General features: G+C 33.2%; 1 protein-coding gene across 1 annotated transcript; it reads right to left on the bottom strand.

Moving 5' to 3' along the window:
• Positions 1–475: 475 nt before the first annotated feature.
• Positions 476–5,613, bottom strand: LOC120073350 (DNA-damage-repair/toleration protein DRT111, chloroplastic). Its single transcript, XM_039026143.1, has 2 exons — positions 4,579–5,613; positions 476–976 (listed from the first exon to the last, which is right to left on the bottom strand). Exons 1-2 carry the CDS (start codon positions 5,398–5,400, stop codon positions 680–682), a joined length of 1,119 nt encoding a protein of 372 aa, XP_038882071.1. The 5' UTR covers positions 5,401–5,613; the 3' UTR covers positions 476–679.
• Between the last annotated feature and the right edge of the window lie 17,816 nt (positions 5,614–23,429).

Raw genomic sequence — 23,429 nt, 5'->3', positions numbered from 1 at the left:
AAGCCCGATGATAATCCACTTGTAGCCCAAAAGAACGCCCATCTTCATCAATGCGCTGTGCATGCAAATAAAGTTGCTGTTAGTCTCTCATTGTACCAATAAAATCAAGGAAATTACAATCTTGGTTGAAACTATTCAATCAAGACATCGTTGAATCTGGGAGAAAGCAAATAAGTAAAAGAAGCATGAATACAAGAAAAAGAAAACTCTGATCAAGAAACTATCCAAACTTCTGATCAATAAACAGAAGCATGAATACAAGAAAAAGAAAACTCAACAACAGAAAAATGTACCCATCCCTTGTTTATCTTGGATGGTTAAATGTCCCTTACCAAGTGCACCATCATTCAGTCCGTCCCAAGAAAAAAGAGAATCTCATTATGACTGCAACGAAAGCCAGTTCTTGGCCATCTGCCAACTAAATAAGAACCCTCTGTTCAATCAACATGAGAGCAGGTAAATTTGTTCGAGCAACTATTTGATTAGAACAATCTTGCATTAGTTAATAAGATCATTTTCAAGTTCAACAATTCTATTCTTGGGCTTCATTCAGTCAACAACATGATGGTAAAATCTCTTTACAATAGGAAAGTTATTGCACAATCCAATCCAATCCAAATTAATCATAGCTTCATCTACCATGAATGTACGTCTGGCGTATTTTTTTACTTCTTGGATTTCATGTAAATCCAGGGACTTCTCCTGGCATTGGAGCTAATTCATTCTTACTGAACCTATCCTCGTCATAAAATGTAGCTCGAACCACTCTTCCACCGAAGTATCGACCATCAAGATCAACCAAAGCCTTTGTAGTTTCTTCTGATCTTTCAAACTGCACAAAAATTCGAACAGCTTCGTCCACTGGGAAATTGGGTTCTGTAATCTCGAATATCAGAACCCGTGTTACTGTCCCATACTTCGCACACTCTGATCCTACTTCCTCTTCTAGCTCATCATCTACCTCACCCGGGCCCACCTTCAAGAAAAAATCAAACAAGGTAGCTATTCTCATTATTCTCATCAGGAAAAATCACAAAAAACATTATTAGTCATAAGCTCGATCATTGAGATATCCTCAAAGATAAAACCGTTCGCTGGTCTTATGCATAAATAGAGCATGCTACTCACGTGTGATGCTATCTATCAAAATTGAAATTGATTCTGAGTTTTTAGTTTCCTATTTTTGAAATTTATGCTTGTTTACCCACACTATGTATTTGCTCTTTAATATGGCTTTCTTTTCACGTTTTTCAAATAAACACTCGGTTCCTTTCTCTTTTTTTTAAGGAACAAATTCATTGATATATGAAAGTAACAAAAAGGATATACAATTAACAAGTTTTTTTAAAACTAAAGAAAAACAGTTTTAAATCTTGTTTTTGTTTTTAAATTTAGCTAAGAAATCCAATGTTTTCTTAACAAAGATGAAAACCATTCTAAACAAATATAAGAAAACAAGCAAAATTTTCAAAAATCAAATGGTTATCAGCTTAGTTATCAATCACAAAGAGAGATACAAAAAGAAGCAAGAAGAAGCCATCCTCCCAAAACACATGCATGCCACTAACCCAAAAAGAAATATGCTTTTGCGATTAAAGATACTTTGATTATTACCTACAAGCTTACAAGCAAAATTGGGAATGAGCCAATTGAAGAAAGTGAAGATGAAAGGGAAAAAAAAATTAAAATAATAATAATAATAATAATAATATTTTTTGTTAATTACAGAGGGAAGCATGGCTAGAACAAGAATTATGCAATTCTGATAAATGATAAATCCAAACTCTAAATCCTAAACAACACTATTTATTCGGAACTTGTGTTCTTGTACTCATAATCTTTGTTTTCTTTGAGTTCATAAACCAAAAGATTTTTGCCTTCTTTTTCTAGTCTACTACCCAAAGAGCACTTTTACCAGTAATTTTACAAACAATAGGACTGAAGAATTTATTCGCCAAATTCTTTTGTCCTGCCACGAGGTTGTAGATCATCTAGAATTTGAATCAGGCCTCTTGCCTCATCTATTTCCTCAGTTAGACTTCTTCCAGCCAAGAGAATTGGTTTGGCATATAACCAGAAAGAACCAATGAAACCCGAGTAAAGCTATGATAACCAGCAATTTCCCATCCAAATATCAGCCTAAAAAGAGGTTATTTCTACGCTTCCCAACTTTTTTGCTCAGACTTCGACAAGGTCACCACACGAGAGATTTGAAAACAACCAAATGCCTGCTGGAGAAAACTGCCTATTTTCTTTCTTCTTCATAACCGTAATTGTTCTCTAAGAAATCTCCTGAGCTTCTCAGTAGTGCTGCCTCACTTCTCTTCCTTAAGTTCTCTAATAACCTTCCATCTTCTAGTGGGCATGTAGCAATATTCCAGTTGGCGAAACAGCTAAGAATTTCTCCCTCACTTTCCCACAGGAAATTATCAGCTTTCTCCCCTTGGGGCATCACCTTTTTAGGTTCTGTAGTGCTCCAAACCTTCTTTCAAGAACCCACAGCACTCTAAAAATCCTCCTCTTCTCAAACCATAAACTACAGTAAGCTTTGAGAGAGAGAGAGAGAGAGAGAGAGAGACCAATCAAAGAACTTTCCCCCTGTTTAAATAAAGGATGCAGAAAACCTCCTCCATCATAACCACATAATACTTTCTTTTCAAAAAGAACTGATTTTTCATCAAGAAATAAAAAGAAAGAACAAAATTCAACTACAAACTCCTAAAGGAAGAGAAAAGCCAGCAAGAAGCTTACCGGTGCATACTTGACGAAAGAATGTGACTCAAATCCTCCAATGCCCAGGTGCATACAACACATCGACATGGGCCACAACCAAAAGAGACAATCCAAGAGAGAAATCTTAAGCCTCTATAAAATGTTGGACTTTCAAAACTTGGTATAAAGAGGGATGGCAACTTTGCAATTGTTGCAAGTAAATGATGCAAAAACGAGTTGGAAGAAAAGAAACCAGGAAGATCTAGAAAGCAGATCAGATGATCCCTAAAACCCAGGGATTGAATTCACGGCCTTGATAAAAGCTAGAAGGGAAGCCAAATCATTAGCGGTTCAATGTTTGAAGAGTATTCAATGATCCATATAGGAGAGGGGGCTCTGAAAATGAAAGACATGGCACCACATTAAAGAGACAAGATAGATGCATTTAACGGGAAACATTGACCTTCAAATAGTAGTCCCATGTCCAATAGGAAAACTGACAGATTGAGGAAATGAGGTCAACCCTTTTTCTTTTTATAAGACAACCACTATCATTGAGGGAAAAAAAGTTAAAAGAATACATAGACATATATAAAACAAGCCCACAAAAAAGGGGCACCTCTAAAGAAAAGGGGACCAATCAAGCAAAATAATGCGGCAGTGCCAATAGAATAGTTAAAAAGAAAGTTTTGAATTTGAAACCCAAAGAGAAACAAGAAACCTAATAAGGACAAATGTTGTTAGGCTCCTTATCCAACCCTCTGAACACTCTAGAAATAGCTCTCCACATTTTTTTTAAGAAACAATTGCTTTCATTGGGAAAAAATGAAATAAACTGAGGACATACGAATACAAATAGCTGTCCACATATTTCAAGGAGTGCCATTGACTCATACTTTAGACCCAACCAGTATGATGACTGTCAGCCTAATGGAACAATTAATCAAATTACAAAAACATGAGACTTAAACCAAATATGGAATACCTTGGTGTCCGTACAACCCCTAAGAATGTCCTATCGACATGACCTCCATTCTTCTCCCCTCTCTAAATTTCTAATCTCGATATGGAACTCTTTTCTGAAAGCAAAATAAAAGTATAAAAAAACTTCAAACCAAAAATGATCTGGCAACAGATGTAACATTGATGAAGGCACCATTCTATATATGACTAGATGAGTAAAGGTTGTAAGTTTTTATTAAATTTTTGTACGTTCTCTGCTTTTAAATGTATTTTCACATGGACTTATAATCTGTGATTTATTGCTTTTCCCTCTACAATTTTCCACACAAAAGGAACTCTATATCCAATTATGGAATTCTTAGTGCATGTCTCATTCCCTCTGATTACTGCTCATGGTCGTATTACAGTGAAAGAAACCTTTCGGACAAAAACGATTTGTACAGAAACTGGTTAAGTAATTAGATGATAAACAATTCTACAGGAGGCAGCTGACGACAACCTTACTACCTAACTAACAATCCATTCACCGTAGTGGTCTAACATTGCAACTAGATCAGCGTATACCAATGGGCAATCAGCTAGGGGTGCCAAGGTTAGGAATCGAACTTCCATCAAATTATGGATAATTATTTTTTTAAAAAAAATCGAGTGCATGCATTTTAATGATGGATTAAAAGAGGAATCACGGGCTAGTAATGGTGTTTGCAGTAAATTTGGCATGAAGAATGAGAAAATGATATGATCGGTTATGGTAAAGCCGTCCATTTAGCTCCAATCTAACTAAGAATTACTAATTTCTGAGCAATGAGAAAGAACTACTAAAATTCTAATGCCCCGAAAACAAACTCTGCTACCTAAAATTCATTTCAAATCACCAAATTGTCAGAATTCTACATTACGTACCATGTTTCTGAGCAGAAGAACCCGAGTAGGTAGTCCGTTGAAGTTAACACTCTTCACCTTCTTCTCTGATTTCGTATCATTAGCGTTCACAATTACTCCAGCACGCAAATCTGTCTTTTTTGCCATCAGAGGGGTGGTAATCCCTTGTTCTTGCTTCCCAAGCCCTTGCCCCTCTTTCCACCCCATCTTAGCCATCATTCTTTGTGCCGCTGTCATCTGCCCACCAGCGCCAACTCCCAACCCGCCAGTCTCCGACTTTCCAATGCTGAAGCCGTCCACGCTACTTGGTGGAGATGGCGATCTTGGTATTGCCCCACTCTTAGCCGCGCGCCTTCTCCAAGCTTCCTCGCCTGAAATATTTATCCTAGAATCGGAATATTCTCTTTCTCGCTCCTCTCGCTCCTTCTTCTCCCTCTCTTCCTCCTCTTGTCTACGTCTCTCGAGCTCCTTCCTCATCTCAGCCTCCATGGCCTTCCTCTTCTTCTCCACCCTATATTCCTCGTAGTCATTCGGCCTCGCTGGATCATACTCTTCTATAACCGTAGACGTCACAGCCACCAATGCCGGTTGCGCAATGACCTCAGCCAGAATCGGCTGAGACGGCTCCACCGGAGCTGACACCGAAGCCTTGGGGTGCGTCGAAGTGGCGGCTTTTATTTTGCTTTGAGATCTGAGAACAGTCTGTGGCGCGAAGACGGACGATGGCTTGCGTAGAGTCGGTGGCGCCATTTTTGTGCTGCTCGACCAGACGGTGGAATTGGTGGGCTTGTCTTCCTCCGCCGAAGAGGGCGGAGGGAGGTCCCCGTACAATCCACCGAGCATATCGTACCCGTAGCTGTCTTCTCTCCTTGGAATCTCTAGAACATCGGAATTATCAAGATGGAAACAGAATCGAAGAAGGAGTTTTCCAGTTCACGGTGGTCGGCAAAATTTGCAAACTTTGCGAGTACTCGGAATTAGGGATTTGAGTGACAGTGATGAAGCAGAAAAATAGGGGGTTTTCCAACAAAATACGGATGGTGACGGATTTGTAAACAGTGTCGCAGGGGGAATGTGTGTAAATATGCAAAATTTATAAATTAACCGTGTATGTATAATGAGAAAGGGGGAATTTGTAAAAATTGTCAAGAGCTCACTCGAATTCCGGCTTCACTTTAAAAATTATTGAAATTTGGCCTTCTTTTAATGTCATCAACATGTGAAATTATCTATTTGACCTCAAAACGTGTCTGAGAACTTAGTTCTCGCTCCCGATCTCGCTCTTTACTCCTTTGTCTTAATCCTCATAAAACAAAACAACAATTTTTTCTCCCATTTTTCTTTTCATTTCAAATTCTTCCTTTCATTTTCTCACTCCCACTTATCTTTTTTTCATCTTGTTCTTCATCAGACACAACTGCAACTCTTTTCTTTAAGAAAAAACTGCATAACGAAGAATAAAGAGATAAAAACAAAAAAAATAGGGCGACATAAATAAGAATCACCAGAGAAGAAAGAAGAGAAATTGCACAGAGGGCAACGTAAACGAAAGAAATCGCCGAAGACGGAAAAGGACATAAAAGATGAAGAAGAAAAGCAGAAAAAATGAACAAAAGAAATAAAAAGAAAAAAAAGTGTTACAAAAAGGAGGAAGAAGAAAGAAGGGTTAAAAGTGGTAAATTTACAACATGGTGATATCTGCAAATGGTCAATTCTCATTTGTTTGGAAAATTAGGCTAAATTTCGAGCGAGCCCCTAAATAGGGGATCTATATAAATTTCCCATAAAAAATGGGCCAAAATGAGTATAGCTCGATTGTCATCTGAGTGTATGAGATGTAGGATCGTTATGGCAACCCTAAAGGGTGAATTTGGTTTATTTAAATTAATGAAATGTTTTTATTAAACTGAAGCAATTAAGCACATTAATATATTTTTTGAAAAATGAGTAATTTAAATAATAGATTTATACCTATGCATTTCTTTAAATGACAACAAATTCAAGCAGCCAACTTAATTTTCATAACAAGGTTAGTAATATAAATATGCAAAGATAAATTCAACCAACCTAAACAGATAGTGAGCAATTAATCTCAATAATAAATTGCAACAATTAATTTCATGCAACTAAAATATAATAATTACAAAATTAAATAGGAGAGGGATAGAGAAGATAACACTAGAAATTTTATACTGGTTCGGCACAACCTGGCCTACATCTAATTTCCAAACTCTTCTTGGGTATATCACTTAAATTTGACTCTTTCCACGATTTAGAGTTGAATCACGACAACGTTTCGTTTTTGGGTGCAAGAACAAATCCAATCATTTCACGGTTGATGATCAAACTATTACTACCACTCTTTTTCAGGGATCAAGAGCAACCCTTGCAATAGTTTGAGAAAATAAAAAAACTCTTTCAATAGTGTGGATTTATAAATTTTGAGCTCACAACAAATCAATTCTCACAATACAATAAATCTTTTAAGAATAAGATGAAAAAAAAAATTAAGAGCTTGGAGAGAATAACAATCGTGGCTTTGAGGATTGTAAAAATATGTAATTGTTTTCATAATTTTAGAGAAGATGAAGAGTTTAAAAAGAGTGGGAGATAGTGAAAACCAAATTTAATTTGGGTCATTAGATGTTAGTGAAAGAACATCGAATGCTGTAGATTTAAACTCAATCGATTAGACACAAACATAAAATAATATTAAATTCATTTATTTTAAATTATTCTAAAAATAAAAATGTCACTGTGTGTCATTACTCCTATGCTCCAAAGGACACTTTTCAATTGGTCCACTAAAAAAACATGTCACATCATCAACTCCAAATTTTTCTATGTTTGGGGACAGGATCGGTGCAGAGGGGTTTCCTGTCCCTGTCCCCGATGAGGGAATTTACCCCCATCCCCGCTATTTGAAGGCGGATATGGCGTCGAGGAAATAGGTCCCCAAGGGGAGCTATTCCTCGTTCCCCACGAGGACTTTTTTAAAAAGAAAAATAATCATAAAATTCTCTCCAGTTTGGGCTTGGACACTAGATTGGCTAAATTAAAAACTAGGCTAAATGTAAAAAGTTAGATACTATATATATATAATCGGGTCGGGAACAGGACGGGATACCCTCATCATCCTCACCCTATCTCTGATTTTGGGTTCTTAAAGAGGCCCCCAGTTTGACCCCACAAACCGGGTATTGCTCGCCCCAGTCAAGACAGGGACCCGCGGAGACCCAATCCCATGGGAAATTTTGCCAACCCTATGTTTTTCCATTAAGCTTGTATTAACCATATATTCTTCATTTGAACTCCGATTTGAGTGATTTAAATTGCATTGGAACCGTTGTTTCAAGTTCTACACAATGGACACTTCAAAACACTCAAATTTTTAATAAATAAAAGCATATTTATTATCATCAAAATATTAATTAATTAAAATTAATTTGGGATTAAGGTCCAAAAAGCCAACAACCTCCAATGTCAAAAAACTCAATAAAAATTAAATTCAAAGAGGTGTGTGATATAAAATATGAACAAAAATCACAATCAACACACATATAATTTCAATTAACTTGAAAACAATGAATATTTCAATAACAAGATACTTTCATTTTTCTTACTACCTCCCCCTTTTGGAGTCGATCAAAAAAAGACAAGAAAAATAAACAAAGATATGAAAGTTCCCTCTAAAATCACAAGCACATACTTTGTATTTTTTTTTTTTTTTTCCATATTAACATGTCTTCTAAAAATAAGTAACAATATTGTAGATTCCAAAGGCATCACAAGGAATCAATCAAGCTCAAGTTAATTTAATTTAAGACCAATTTCACATATTTCTCCACTTTTTGAAATTAATTAAATGCTCCCTTTTAATAAAGGTTAGAAAGACATTTAACACATAATTCAACTTGATGGTAGAAATATTAACAAAAAAAAAAATTCAAATTATATTTTATCAAAGACAACTACAAGAAATCTAACTTTTAACATCGAAAATAATTTGTCGCTAAATCTATTTTTTCGTCGCATGCATTCATCATTAAAGCCAAGTCGGTGAAAGGTTTTTGCGACAAATCCTGAGAACATTGCTTTCCTGTTGCGACGAAACATAAAAGTCACAATATGCGAGATTTATCAGGATGTTGCATGTTGCGATTTTTATTGTTCGATGCATTGTGCAACATTTCTTTTTTCGACGCAATAATTTTGCGATATTTTACGTTTTATCACAAATTTTAATGATATTTAAAAAATATATATATTCTTTTTAGTCAATTATCTTAGAACATTATCCCCGATAGGAAATACTTCTAGTGCAACTCTATGTACAAATCATGGAATTAAACAAATATGAACAAAATATCATACTATATTGTAATATGTTTATATAATCTTTAATATCCACTACAATAAAAATCAGTTTTCCAATAAGGTTTGAATATTGTTATTAGCAAGTTTGGTTTAGTCTTCAAAATGTATTCTTCTAAAAAGATTTAATATTGTCACCAACAAATTTTGGTTCAATCCACGCATAAATATTACACATATCAAATTATTTTTAAACACGAATCATATATATATTCTCAGACATATCAAAATTTGCTAAATATTAAACTTAAACATATTTAACGTCGACATAAAAAATTAATTCATTTTTAATTATCAATAAGAAGTTGGTCCAAAATATAATTATCACATAACTCAATTCACATAATTTCAAACATAGTCATTACAAAACTCAAGTCACAATAAATACAAATTCTCATTCCTAATCCCACCCTCCAACCACATTTTTCACATCAATAACAAATACGAACTACTCAATAGTTACCACATAATATAATTATCAACATGCTTTTTCCACATTCATTATAAAAATGACAAGTACAAAATCACAAATATTTTGCAACTATATATTCTTCTCCTTTCCTCTGCTCCTTCCCCCCTCACAACAACAAACATAAATACTCATTCTTCCCCTCTCCTAACCATTTTGTTCACAACAACAACAAAAAATATGAAATACTTAATGGTTACCACGTTATAATAAAGGTAACGTGCTTTTTCCACCTTTATTACAGAAACAACAGGTATAAAATCATGCATAATCCATTTTAAAATTTTATCTAACTTTTATCCATACTTTATCATATGAACAATTTTAAATAAAGACGTTCATAGGAACAATAATTACCATGATCAATAATTACCATAATCACCACCCATTCGAGCCTATACACAAGTAGTAAGATTTAAAAGAGAAAAAAGATTACTAGAATTTAAAGCATTTTGCATCACGATTATGGAAAAACGAGAACAAAGTATCACAAGATAAAAGTATCATACCTCTTCAAATGGCAATACAAATGTCACATAGATAAGTATAGCAACATTGTGATTAAAAAGTTTATTCAAGTGTATAGGAAAAGCCTGCGGATAACAAATGCTAAAATACAAAGAAGCAATACAAAATTCTAACATGTATCCACAATATCCCAACAAATACATTGAAAAATAACATTTGTTATTTGATCGAAAAATCTCATATACAAACCCCAAATTTTCTAATACTAATTTATTCATCTAAATGTTATCCACATTTTAAAAAGAAGTGGAGAACGTGCATGTTTAGTATGCACTATAAAAAAAAATTGTTCCTTTGATAGACACGGACAACGATCAGGTAAAGTCAACTATGATCAACGTGAGCAATAACAATAATACATTCTCGACGATGAAATGAGCCCGAGTTTTTTGAATTGCATTCAATTACGCATTTCGATATTGTTAATTCCAAATTTTGTATTATCTAAGTGATCTCTAAGAACAGTCTTATGTCATTGCATAACATATACAGGATAATGATATCGAACACAATATTAAAACACAAGCTAGTAGCTTCTGAGAAAAGATATTTAAATGGAAATCAACAAAAACCTTTATAAGCATGTGTGCTTGGTGTTCCAGATCCTCTACAACTATGGGCAAACTTGGAGCTCACTCCTGATATCTTTTCTTTTTATTTTTGCAATTAATTTAAGTAATTTTATTATATGTTTTAGTTTGTTCTTATTTATTTGCTAAAATTTTATAGAATTAAATTTTCACATTTTTGTCATCTTATTTGTTGCATAAATTGAATTTTTCTTATTATTTATAAAAAGTGTATTAATTAGTTTAATTTGGTTAATTTAGAAAAAAAAAAGTTTAATTAAACCCTATTCACCTCCTCTAGGGTTGCCATTGATCCAACAATTCGTACATGTTATGACATGAGGAGTAGGGGCGTCATATACAATGAGTTTGCATAAGATCAGGACCAAGAAATAAGTCACTCTTACTTTATAACGTTGTTTACGGTTTAAGACGGACTATTTCACCTAGATGACCTAGGTAACTCAATCTTAATCCTGAGCTAACTATAAACTACTGTTTATTTATGATTGCCCTTAGATTTGCATAGTTGAGGGTTGACTCAACAACGTCGGCTCAATAAGACTCCCATTTCAAGGGTAAGACCAGATAGATAGCTGGGGACATAGGGTGCAAGAAAGGAGTTCACACTTACCCGATTTAGGGATAGGAGAAAGGTCGTTCTGTCAAATACTGAATACAGGTTTTGAACAAGGGACCTCATCCTCTCACTGGGCTGAGAGAGTTTGGTTTGGTGATTGGATCATAAACCAGTTGTTCATTAGAGGATCAGTAGGGACTTGAGGAATTAGACGTAATCTCGGGGGTAAAACAGATATTTGACCCAGCCATTATTAAGAACAACCTATGAAGGATCGACTTGCTGATTATGGTTAAATCATATGGACATAATATATCTATAGTGAGGGAGTGCAACTATGGGCTTTAGTAGAATGACCCATTAGTTAATGAATGAGGATTAATTTAGTCTAATGAGTTTAGCCAATTAATCTTGGATCGTTGGAGTCCATGATCTGTAGGTCCGCGAGGTCCCCCTACTAACTCGTAACGGACTAGCTCTAGAATAACGTGATAAGTTAATTTGAAATGTTCAAATTAGAATTAAGGGATTTAGTAATTGTATGAGATATAATTATATGTTTAATTTTAGAATTAAACGGAATAGAAGAATTTATATATTTAAATATGATTTAAATATATAAAGATTGATACGTGTCAAAATTAATTTAATATTTGATATTAAATTAATTAAGTTTTATTTAATAATTAATTAATGAAATTAATGAAATTTTCATTTTTAAAATCAAAATAGATTTATGAAATCAAATTTTGATTTTTAGATAAAATTGAAAAAATTAGAAAATAAAAACATAAAATGGAAAAATGGATTTTTCCATTATCCATCACCTAAGTAGCTCACACATGAAGCATTAATATTGCCTTGTCTTCTCTAAGTATGAGCTGCAACTCATGCAACTCTACTCTTTGCATGTTGATCTGTAATATAATAAAAAGATTGGAGTGAAAATCGGGCATGCAATCCATAGAGTTTTTTAGAGAAAAACTGGTTTGAAGAAAGGTTCTTCAACAAGGTTGCAACAGTGAGTTTTTCTCCTTCACCTCTTGATTCAAGTTTGTTTGAGTCCTACAACTCAATCTAGAGCACTAAGAAAATAGTGGGGAAGATCTTGAGGGGTCTACAACAAGATATAGAGAAAATTGCAGTTGGAGAAGGAGCTTTGAAGAAGTTCTACAAGAGGTATGTCTTGAAACCAATTTTTCTGCAGAAATATGCTTTATATTATGCCAAAATTAGTGAATTTGAGTGCTTAGATGATCATTGAGCTTCCGCTACTGTTGACACAATCCTACACTTTGTTAACATGAGGTTGTTATATGACGATATACATGTTCAAGATATATGAACTTTCTTAGGTTGGTGAAAATTTTGGGTTGATTGATGCTTAAATTTTCATATATATGTGTTTGATTATTTGGAAATGATTATCCTCTTCAATGAAATTATATCATTACTGGATCTCAAAACATGAGCAGTTATAGGTAATTTCTAATAATACAATTTTTTTTTTAAAAAAAAAGCACATGCGAACTTGACAAACAAAACAACAAGTATTCATTAAGTTGTGAGCTTTTTGGATGTCAAGAAGAAATTACACTCGACGAGTAAAAATTGCCAAGTTATGAAAACTTTGATCCATAATAAATGTCAATAATTTAGATACTTGACACTTAAATAAGTCAACATATCTCATATACTTGACAGTTATAACATATCAAGTAAATTATAAGTTAACGCTTTTAGCTAGTAAAAAAAATTCTCTTATTCTTGACACGAGCTTACTTGACATTTTCAAAAATGTCAAATAACACTGATATTTGACTGTGAAAAAACGTTAAGTAATATAGTTTTTGTAGTAGTGTAACTAATTGATTTTTCACAATTTTTTCTCAAAGAATTTTTTTTAGGAGCGTTTTTCAATTTAAAACAATTTCGTCTAATACGACCTTAAAACAATTTCGTCTAATATGACCTTAACTCCAAATAATGACATGTAGGCACAAATTTTAGTTTTTCATGATCTATAGCCTTTTTATGATTAGATGCAAATTTAGCACCATGCATGCATTTAGTTTTGGCATGAGAATGTTGAGGTACTACTTTAATTTTGAATGCAATGGAATGCTTTTTCATGCTTATTCACAAATTTTACATTATGAATGCATTTTGATTTTCCATGAATAGGTTTAATTTTCCCTTGTTTTGGAGCAAATTTAGATCTAACAAATTTAGGCACATTAGTAAAACATTTTAAGACATACAAGGGGGTGGTTTTAACAAAAATAATCTTAGAATTAGATGAAGAATTTCCATTCACATAGTTTCATCCCTTTTTGTTATTGAAAGATTTACCGATATCAATAATCTTATCGAATTTTTGTGCATCGATAGTCAACTTTTTAATGGACTATTTTGCAATTTCAAGCTCTTGAGTAGTAAGCAATTATTTCTCTTTAAGCATATGCAAAAGATTATTTTTCTCCTCAACATCACATTTAAGAAGTTTAATTTTGTAAACAAAATAACTTTATCTTTTTCTAAAGAAGTACTGCTAATTTACAATTCAATAATTCTATTTTTCAAACTAGTAATTTCATCACCTAATTTCAAAGAGAGATCTAAGTTTTTCATATTCACTTCGAGTTCCAAACTGCATGATAAATATCTAATTTCACATATCTAGAGCTAACTTTTTCTAAATCAAATTGAATGTCTTCAAAAGCATCATATAATTCATCATAAGAAGGAGATTTTTTATTTACCTCATTTTTGTCATTGAGCACAACGAGGATCTATTGCATTTTTCTTTCTCTACTATGAATTTTTCCTTGATTGAGAATTTTTATTCTCCTTCACATCAAATAATCATTAATAGTACAAGGAGAATTTTCTACACTATACATATTATAAAAAAAATTCCAAATGTCATATGCATAATCAAAATGTAAAATTGTATCACATATTTTTCTATCCAATGCACAATATATGATATTTATAATTTTAGCATTAAAAGTAAGTAACTTATTACTCAATTGCAATTTTGACAAATCATGCTCACATACATATACAATGTTAAAATCCATAGCAAGCATAAAAGTTTTCATTTTATTTCTCCAAACATCATAATTTCTACTACCATCAAAGAATGAAGGTCTATCAACACAATGATCTAAAGTTGTCATAGCTCTAGCAATTGAGCTTCTCAAATAATTTTTCAAAATATTAATAAGATACTTTAGGTATCAAAATAATACTTGAAAAATAATTTATGTAGAAGAGCTACCCACTCTTATACCAATTGTAAGAGTGAGAAACTCAAACAATGGGTATCGATCTAAAATGATTTTTGAAAGTTTTATCACAACTAAGAGAACAACCGACTTTGATACCAATTGTAGGATTGGTATGGAAACCTAGAGGGGGCAAATAGGATTTATTTAAATTAATGAAAACCTTTTACTAATATGGGCCCAATTAAGTAAATTAATGTAGTTTTTTAAAAACAAGTAATTTAAACGATAGTTTTATACCTATGCATTTGATTACGACTATCCTCCATTACTTGTTCTCTTATTTTTTATTAAATAATTATTTAATCTTAGTCTCTATATACAAATCCAACCACATACATTAATTATCTCAGACATTTAAATTCCAAATATTTAATATCCATGCCCATGAAATAATATATGCGATCCAAATGACCCATAAATGTGGAGAAATATATATATTTTTGGTTGGGAAAATTTGGAGCTTGGTTGGATTTAAAAGATTAGTTTGTTAGTTAATTACATTCATTTTACCGGTAAAGGATGAGGCTACCTTTTTATATAAAGGTTGAATTATAATTTTGGTTTTAAAAAAAGTTATGTTTTACTCCCTATAGTTTTAAAAATGATAATTTATAGTTTGATAAAACTTCCTAAATAGTCATTATGGTATGATGAGATTCTCTAAATAATACCTTGATTGGTAAGTCAATCAATTCATTGTGATGTGAATTGAGAATTGAGGTTTTCTTTTTTTAATGCGTAATTAAATTTTTGAGTGATGGTAGACAGTGTTGGAAGAACTCAATCATATTAAATATGTCATTGTATCATATCTTGTCATTGCAAGGGTTATCTCTTTCTCTTATGTTCGTCGATGTCATAATATCCTGCACTCTTGTGACTAAGGTTTAGGAGGAGCATGAATTTTTCCTTCTACTCATTATCCCAAGTTTCTTTCTATGCAATAGAAAGGTAATATGTATGGGAAAAAGCATGTCATTTGGGAAAGCACTTATTTGATCCTCTCTTGGCTTTTCAATTATTCAAATGAAAGCATTCAAGCTTTTGGAGAGTAGTGTGGGAGTTTGATGTATTGCCCAAGATTAAGATAGCATGGGTAAAAATTATTAATGACATCATTCCCACGGCGCATGATCTTTCCAAAAAAGGGGATTGTAACTAGCCTATAGTGTCATTTTTGCAAGGTGCATGCGGAAACCATGTGTCACCTTATGTGGAAATATAAAGTATCTAAAAATAGTTTTAATACTTTTTCCTCTCTAACGTTAGTGTGTTTTACGTGAATAATGGTTCCTAGTCTTCTAGTGATTACTGGGAGTGTTTAAAAGATATCGATCCTATTAGAAACATTGGGAAAGATTCTCATAATTCTTTGGAGTATCCGGAACCAAATGAACGCGATTCATCAACCAAGAGTCTTCACATGAGAGATATATAATTCATGATGTGGAATCTTCTCTGGAAGTATTTTTTTCAAGAGGGTTTCTCCCTTCCCTCCCATTTTCCCCTTTCGAGCGAAAACTCCCATGTGAGTAGAGATGTCCAATTTCTCCACGGGGACGAGGTCCCGACAACCTCCAAACAGAGCGGCAATTCCTCAATTAGACAAGGAATATGGGAGGGAGTGGAGAAAAAATTCCCCGTGAGCTAAAAGGGGACAGGGACAGGGAATGCATTCTCCGTCCCCGTCATCGCCCAATTAGCTTCTACATATTTATTTAGTATAGTTATCTAATGTTATGTTATTATTATTATTATATAAATATTACATTTAAATTTCAAATTTGATTATTTATTAGGAAAGATAATGAAAATTGAATATTTAAATTTATATTATATATGTGAATAATTTGATTTATATTTATTTCTTTCTACTTAAAAAGAAATTAATTAGTTTTTTTAGGCCAAAATTTGAGTAATTTATCTTTAAATTCAAATTGTCATGTAAAATTGATCATAATAACCAATTTAGTGATAAAGTTAATTATTTAATTACAATTTGCTCATATTAGTGATTTAGATTAATTGATTTTTTACAAACAAAAAAAGTAACGGGAAAAAATTTCCCGCGGGAACTTGATCCTCGTGAATTCCCAAATCCCCGTCCCGATCCCGTGGAGAATTTCACGGGGATGGAGAATGAAATGGGGAGCGAGGATGGGGATAGGGAATGACATCCCCGGCTCCGGCCCATCCTATGGACATCTCTATATGTGAATGCGACTTGATCAAGGTTTCATAAAAAAAGGACGATCTCAGAGCGGATTATTCATGATCATCTTAGGATAGGAAGCCAAAATATGGGGGGTTGCAAGTTTTTTAGCCACAACTGGGGAGTTGAAGTTTTGGAAGCTAAAGTTGTGGCAGATGGTTTGACTGAATTATTCTGTGGCATGGGCAAAACTCTTAGTGAAAGTCGAGGTTTATTGTTTGAGGATGGTCAGATTGTTGAGCCATTTGGATTATGATATGTCTAAAGTTTTCTTTTTTTCTTTTTTCTTTTCTTTTCTTTTTTTTTTTTTTTGGGGGGGGGGGGTGGTGAAGTATGCTCTTAGCCTCAGTGTAAACGTCTATCATTTTTTGTGATATCCCTAAAGAGGAAAACAAAATAGCCCACGACGTACTTAGTTAGCTTCCTCTTATGGGTTATCCAGCGTCTGACAGATGTCTTTCCAACTTGTGTTTTTCCCCACGATTCTTGAAGAGGTTGATGGTTTTCATGTTTGTTTGCAATGTTGTTTCGGCTAATGAATTTACATTAAAAAAATAATTATAATAAATAAGTGATTCTATGCTTGCGTTTTGTTGTGTAATTGCTAGTTTGTCTGTATTTTATTTTTTACCTGTATTGTCCTAGGGGAAAAACCCAATTAAAGTTTCATGTTATTATTTTGTATAAGTTTAATAATAAGCATGTGAGAAACTTGAACTCCTAACTTCGTAGTCAATGATACGTACTTGATGTCAATTGAATTGGTTCATTATGTAATTAATGCGCCAATTTAACTCATTGTTACGTTCAAAAATTGAGTTAGCCAAAGTAAAAATAACAAATTCGAAGAAAAATGTCACGTAGCACTATATGATTTGGGCTACAAGTCTAAGCGACAAAAAAGAAAAAGAAAATTAAGAAGAAAATATATGTTAATTCCTGGGGCTGTTTGGAGCGTTTAGTTGAGATAGAATGTCCGAAGTTCATATGTTTGTAGAGTTTATATATCTGTGGAGTTCATATGTATGTGTTTGAGGTGCAGAATTGAGATCATATGATCGGGGTATTTGGTACATTTTTTTAACTTTAAATAATATGTTTTTATGATTACTATTTTTGTTTATAACTTTTTTTATTCAATAATTCTACCCATATTTGTTTGAATAAAATATAGATTGTAATTTTTTCTTTTTTGGTTAGTGAATAACAATTACTTATTATGTTTCAACATAAATATGGTTAAATAAAATGAGAAACCAAGGAGAAATTGAAACTTTTGATTCCTATTTTTTCTCCATGAATTTCATTATCATCTTCTTCTTCCTATTGTCGTTCTGTATTTTTACTTATCAAGATTTTTTTCAATTGAATCTTCCCATCATCTTAGTAGCCAATGGAATGTCATTGCATTTATTCAACAATTTCACTTTCAATTCCTCCAAATTTAAAGGATCATCAGAAAACAAGTCTCCAATTTTCACCAATTCTTGTTAGAAAATGTTATAGGAAAAAAAATCTTCATTTTATGGTTTGTTTGTTATATGTTACATACTTATCAACTACATGTATATTTTTTGTCTAAGCATTCTTAACTATCATTTGATATATGAATTCAATTAAATAAAGATATAATTTATAGGTTTGTATGTATAAATATTGCACTTAATGTAGACAAAATACTATCAGTTTATATAATCAACAACCCTGCAACATACTTTAATAGTCATCAGTTTTATAATTTTCCAAAGTGATCGTTGAAGTTGATTATCGAAGATGCTTTTCGGTAGAGTTTATAGTCGAAAGTGGTTTTTGGAGCCTGAAGTTAGTCGCATTATAACGACCCGATCCCCTAGGACTTAAGTTAAGCCGTTATTAAATACATGCATGCATGGAACTCGAAACAATACTCTGTTATGGCGAAATAAATGCTAATTAAATAAAGTAAGTTCAAAAGACTTTCATTAAATTCAAATGTTAAAACAATAGTAGGGTACTCAGAAATCATAAAGGATAGTAAATAAGTTTAAAAAACGATTCTTAAAAGTAAGTTTTAAACATCAAAACTAAAAGTTAAGAGAAACATGAAAAGAACTCTAAATTTCATGATGCGGAAGCGTAAAAACTAGTCCCAATGGCTCGATCACGAATTCCGCTTGTTCATCACCGGTGCATCTCTACCCTTACATGAAACAACAACATAATAAAAAATGAGTATAAAACACTCAATAAGTAACCCCACTACTGGGGTCAGGCTAGGCATCTATGTCCTCTAGATACCCACTTCTAGTGAAACGGTGAAACATATAAACTGCTCTAATCCTCATAGGACACATATACACACGAAACAAAAAAAGAGACTGAGTTCTATCCTACAGTAGTTAAGTATGCTCACTACCTCTGGTGAATCCCGAATGAGACACAAACTGGTGAATCCCGAATGAGACACGAACTGGTGAATCCTGAAGGAGACACGAACTAGTGAATCTTGAAGGAAACACAAAATCTAATGGGAATCTAACTAATCAGTAAGGACACTTGCACAGTCTCAACATCATAATCATCACTGTAGAATCTATGACATATATATAAACCTCAACCTCATGGCCCTACAACATACACATATACCTCAATATCATGGTTCTACAACATACATGTATACTTCAACATCATCGGATTAAATACAACCATGTGGAATCACATACCATCTCATACTAGCATTCAAGTGTCTATGTGCACAACTAAATATTCTATATCTCGTACCAGAACATACTTTGGTCATATTATACTATCAGTCTATCATGCTGTCATTCTGCCATAACATTCATTTATCATGCTAGCATACATCTAATGTCTGACCCATTGGCAGTTCCATAGATTACTTACCTTGATATTAGGTCGAACAAAAAAGCAATTGAATATTTGTGAAATTCTTGAATCCTTAATCAATCCTAAACATAAAGCAAGTTTTAAAATTAATAGTTAAGGCCAAATTCCAAACACCAAAATATTATAAAATATTTCTAGATAACCTTATCTAAGGTGTGGTCCAATTCGAATTCACCTTCCAAACCTCCAATTTTAAGCCCAAATAATTAGCAAACCAAACTCTTCTTCATCTTGAATGAAATTCTTGAATCAACCCCCTAATCATAATTTAAAATTAGACTTATATGATTAAGGCTTGAATCAGATACATATTTCACTACCAATGTCTCAAATAAATTATCCATATGTAGTTTCGTAAAAAAAAATCACTTCCAAATGACTTTACCAAAATTTCTCAACAACCAAAAATAATCCATAAGAAGGTCATCAAAGCATAAAACTTACCAAAACTCGCTAAAACAAACTCCAACTTCACTGAACAACACCTCAATACCTTCACAAACTTGAATCCAAAGTTGAAACACAATGGATATCAACCAATTGATGCCAAAAGTAAATATTTCACGGGATGGATTTCATTAACATGTCTCGACCAGAAATGGTCTTCGCAAGCATACCGCTTTCTGTTCAAGAATCGGTAGCAGTTTTAAGGAAGACTACCGAGCTCCACGAAAAGATAAGCGCCTATCATCTCTATGCGAATTCTGACTTTCGCTTTTCGTCTTTGATTAGTATTAGCGAAAGCTCGCTCGACTTAATATAATAATAGGTGTCTTACTCGACTTGCTTACTAGCTGCCTTTCTAACTAATATCATAATTGGAATTGTGAATTTCGAGTTCTAAACTGAGTACACTAGGAGAACTCTTCCTCTTGTTTCCTTTTTATGAACATGGAATGATCAGCATTCCTTCTCTGGAAACCCATCGATCTTCATCATAACCAAACTTCATATCTCGAACCAAGCCCAAGGAGCTGAGGAGAGATATATATGAGACTATATATCGCCTTTTTTCACCTGAAAACTTTCCCTTCCTCCCCCTGAGCTCGAAACCCTGGTGGAGAGTATTCAAGAATCAACCGAAAACAAACCCAAACGGCATAAATCTTACCCAAATCGATAGATCCAGTTATGGCAAAAGCGAACGACGCTTGAGCAGTGGTGGACGGAGGTCATGAAGAAGAAACTGACGTGGCGGCGTCGGACGGGCTCACGTACGTGAGGAAGAAAAGAAGGGTAGGGTTTGACTTTTTATAAAAAAAAAAAACAACAATAATAATAAAACAAAAAAAGAAATAAATATAATTACATTTAATTCCTTTTCGTTTTATACTATTAAATTCCTTTCCGTTTCAAAATAAAATTAATTTCTGCCATTAATTTCCAATTTGAATAATTTCATGCCAACAATTAAATTCCCGCACTTACACTTGAAGTCCAAAATTCCGAAAATCCCCTCCAACTAATAGCAATTACTGAAATTCCAAATACTAAAGTTACTGAAATTACATTATTACTACAAAAATGTGCGGGGTGTTACATTCTTCCCTTCTCAAAGAACTTTCATCCTCGAAAGTTCATTCTTGAAAAAAAAAAAAAAAAAACTCTAGGGGTGTTACACGCATGAAGGTGGTATTGAAGTTGGTCGCGCGAAGTTGATCGTCGAAGATAATTTTCCACAAAGTTTTATAGTCGGGGGTGGCTATCGAAGCCTGAAGTTGGTCGCATGAAGGTGGTATTAGAGTAGGTTGTTGGAGTTTGTCGTCAGAGGTAGTTGTCGAAGCCCTAAGTTGGTCGTTGGAGTTGCACGCTCAAAGATGGTTTTCGTTGGAGTTTTGTAGTCAGAGGTGGTTGTTGAAGTCTGTCAACGTTGGTCATCGAAGTTTGTTGTCGGAGCCTAAAATTGGTCGTTAGAATTGGTCACACGAAGGTGGTCGTCGAAATTGGATCATTGGAGTTATCATCGGAGGTGGTTGCTTGGAGCTCGAAATTGGTCGTGCGAAGGTTGTCGGAGTCCAAAGTTGGTCGTTGGAGGTTTTTATCGGAGGTGGTTGTCAGAGCCCAGAGTTGGTCATTGGAGTTGTCATCGAAGGTGGTTGTTGAGCATGAAGTTGATTACTGGAGTGTGATGGCGATAATCACCGATAGTGGCCGATGGGTGAAGCTATTGAAAACATTTGAAGAATGGAGAGTCGGTAAAACACACCAACTCAACTCCACCAACATTTAAAGTTGATGGGCCAAATATTGAGTTTAGACAACTGTTGGTGAACTAAACACCCTCTTAAAGATATATTGTGTTTAGAAGTATTCATTTTCCCACAAAGATTCCAGTTTATGCAAAGAATGAGAGAGTGAGTAGAGGAAAAATTATTCGTGGGCAAGGATGAATATTGTATTCTTCGTCCCCACCTTATTTTATTATTTATTTTTTTTTTTATTTAAATTATGTTATTATACTTATTTTTTTTTATTTTATTTCGAATATGTTATTATAATAAATATTGTTACATTATTATTATTATATCATATCTAAATTTCTAAGTTTCGTTGTTTAATGGCCATTGGCTACTATATACTTTCAACCAATACGTTTGAATTGAATATTTCAATTTAGATATTATATATAAATAATTCAATGGATAACTATTTCATTCTACCATTAAATTTTAGGTTCTTTTCTAGGAAAAAAAATCAAAATTTTCATGTGAAATTAATCATATAAAATCGATTAGTGAGAAATTTAACTATTTAACAAAAACTTATTGATGTTAGTTATTTAAGTTAATTGACCTTTTTTTTTCTCATTTTTTCCTTAAGTTAACAAAATGGGCGTGCCACACTTCATAGACATCTTTAATTGTGTTGATCCGAAGCAAGGTTGAGGCCCACCAATACGCCAAGGGCACCCTAAGAGTTCACATGTCGCAAAATAGTAAGTCAAAACCTAATTATTGTGTCACCGGAAATGGGTAATAACTGACCTAACTTGTAACATCAGGGGGCTACACATGCACTAACACCACTGATATTGCATACGTCCCAAGCGAATGTCAAATAATTGACTCTATAAATAGTCTAACTTTACCACTTCAAGGAGTAAGTAGTATTACATGCGATTAGATGAATTGAACACTTCGCATACAAACTTAGACATCAAAATGTACCTAGCTCGATGTCACATTGGTGCGTTCTCTTGCAAGACCACTCAGACGAAGTCCTCTGACAAGAGGAACTATGCTTGAACATGGGAGCCCTTGACGAGATAAACGCGTGAAAAAATTGTTTTCTTAAGGTATTATAATAGGACTTGTCACGAGGGAGAATTCCGCTATGGAATTTTAGGATCCCGCAAACCTAAATTATATTTTCTAAAACTATTTGTATACATTCTGTCTAAATTTAAAATAAAAATAAAAATAAAAATAAAAGAGGGAAAAAAACAAAAAGAGAGACAGAAATAGTGTTGCGTCAAGCATGATAAAATAATTATGAAACCGCTCCAAAATTATTGGAAATTATCTTTATAAACAACGAGTGGTGATGGTGAACAGCGCCACTTGTTTCTTTAGTAATATAATAAAGTCTGTTGTGCTTGATGTGCATGAAGAAAGCAAAACATTCAAGGCCAAAAATATCAATTATTATTATTATTATTTTTAGTACAGCAATAATTAATTATTATGTTAAAAAAATTGCACATAACTTGTTGAAGGAATTTCACAATTGGTATCAGAGTTGAAGGGATTCACAATTTTTGTTAAGAGGATATTTATATTAAAAAAGTTTCATAATAATACTCCAAAATAGGAAAAACAGTCTTATATATGAATTATAACAAGCATGATTCATCTTTATTTCCAAATAAAAATAAAACGTAAGTTAATTTAAATTATATTTTTCTTGCAACAAAAAAATAAAATACAAATAACAAACAACAGGAAATAAAAAAAAGAACATA

The sequence above is a fragment of the Benincasa hispida genome, chromosome 3 (genome assembly GCF_009727055.1).
Source record: "Benincasa hispida cultivar B227 chromosome 3, ASM972705v1, whole genome shotgun sequence".
NCBI lineage: Eukaryota > Viridiplantae > Streptophyta > Magnoliopsida > Cucurbitales > Cucurbitaceae > Benincasa > Benincasa hispida.
The sequence above is the reverse complement of the archived record's forward strand: the minus strand, read 5'-3'. Positions and strand labels throughout refer to the sequence as shown.

Coding starts and splice junctions, on each gene's coding strand:
- LOC120073350 (XM_039026143.1), bottom strand. CDS start 5,400: ATGCTCGGTGGATTGTACGGGGACCTCCCTCCGCCCTCTTCGGCGGAG. Junction 977..4,578: donor TTCTTCTGCTCAGAAACATG/GTACGTAATGTA, acceptor TTTTTCTTGAAG/GTGGGCCCGGGTGAGGTAGA.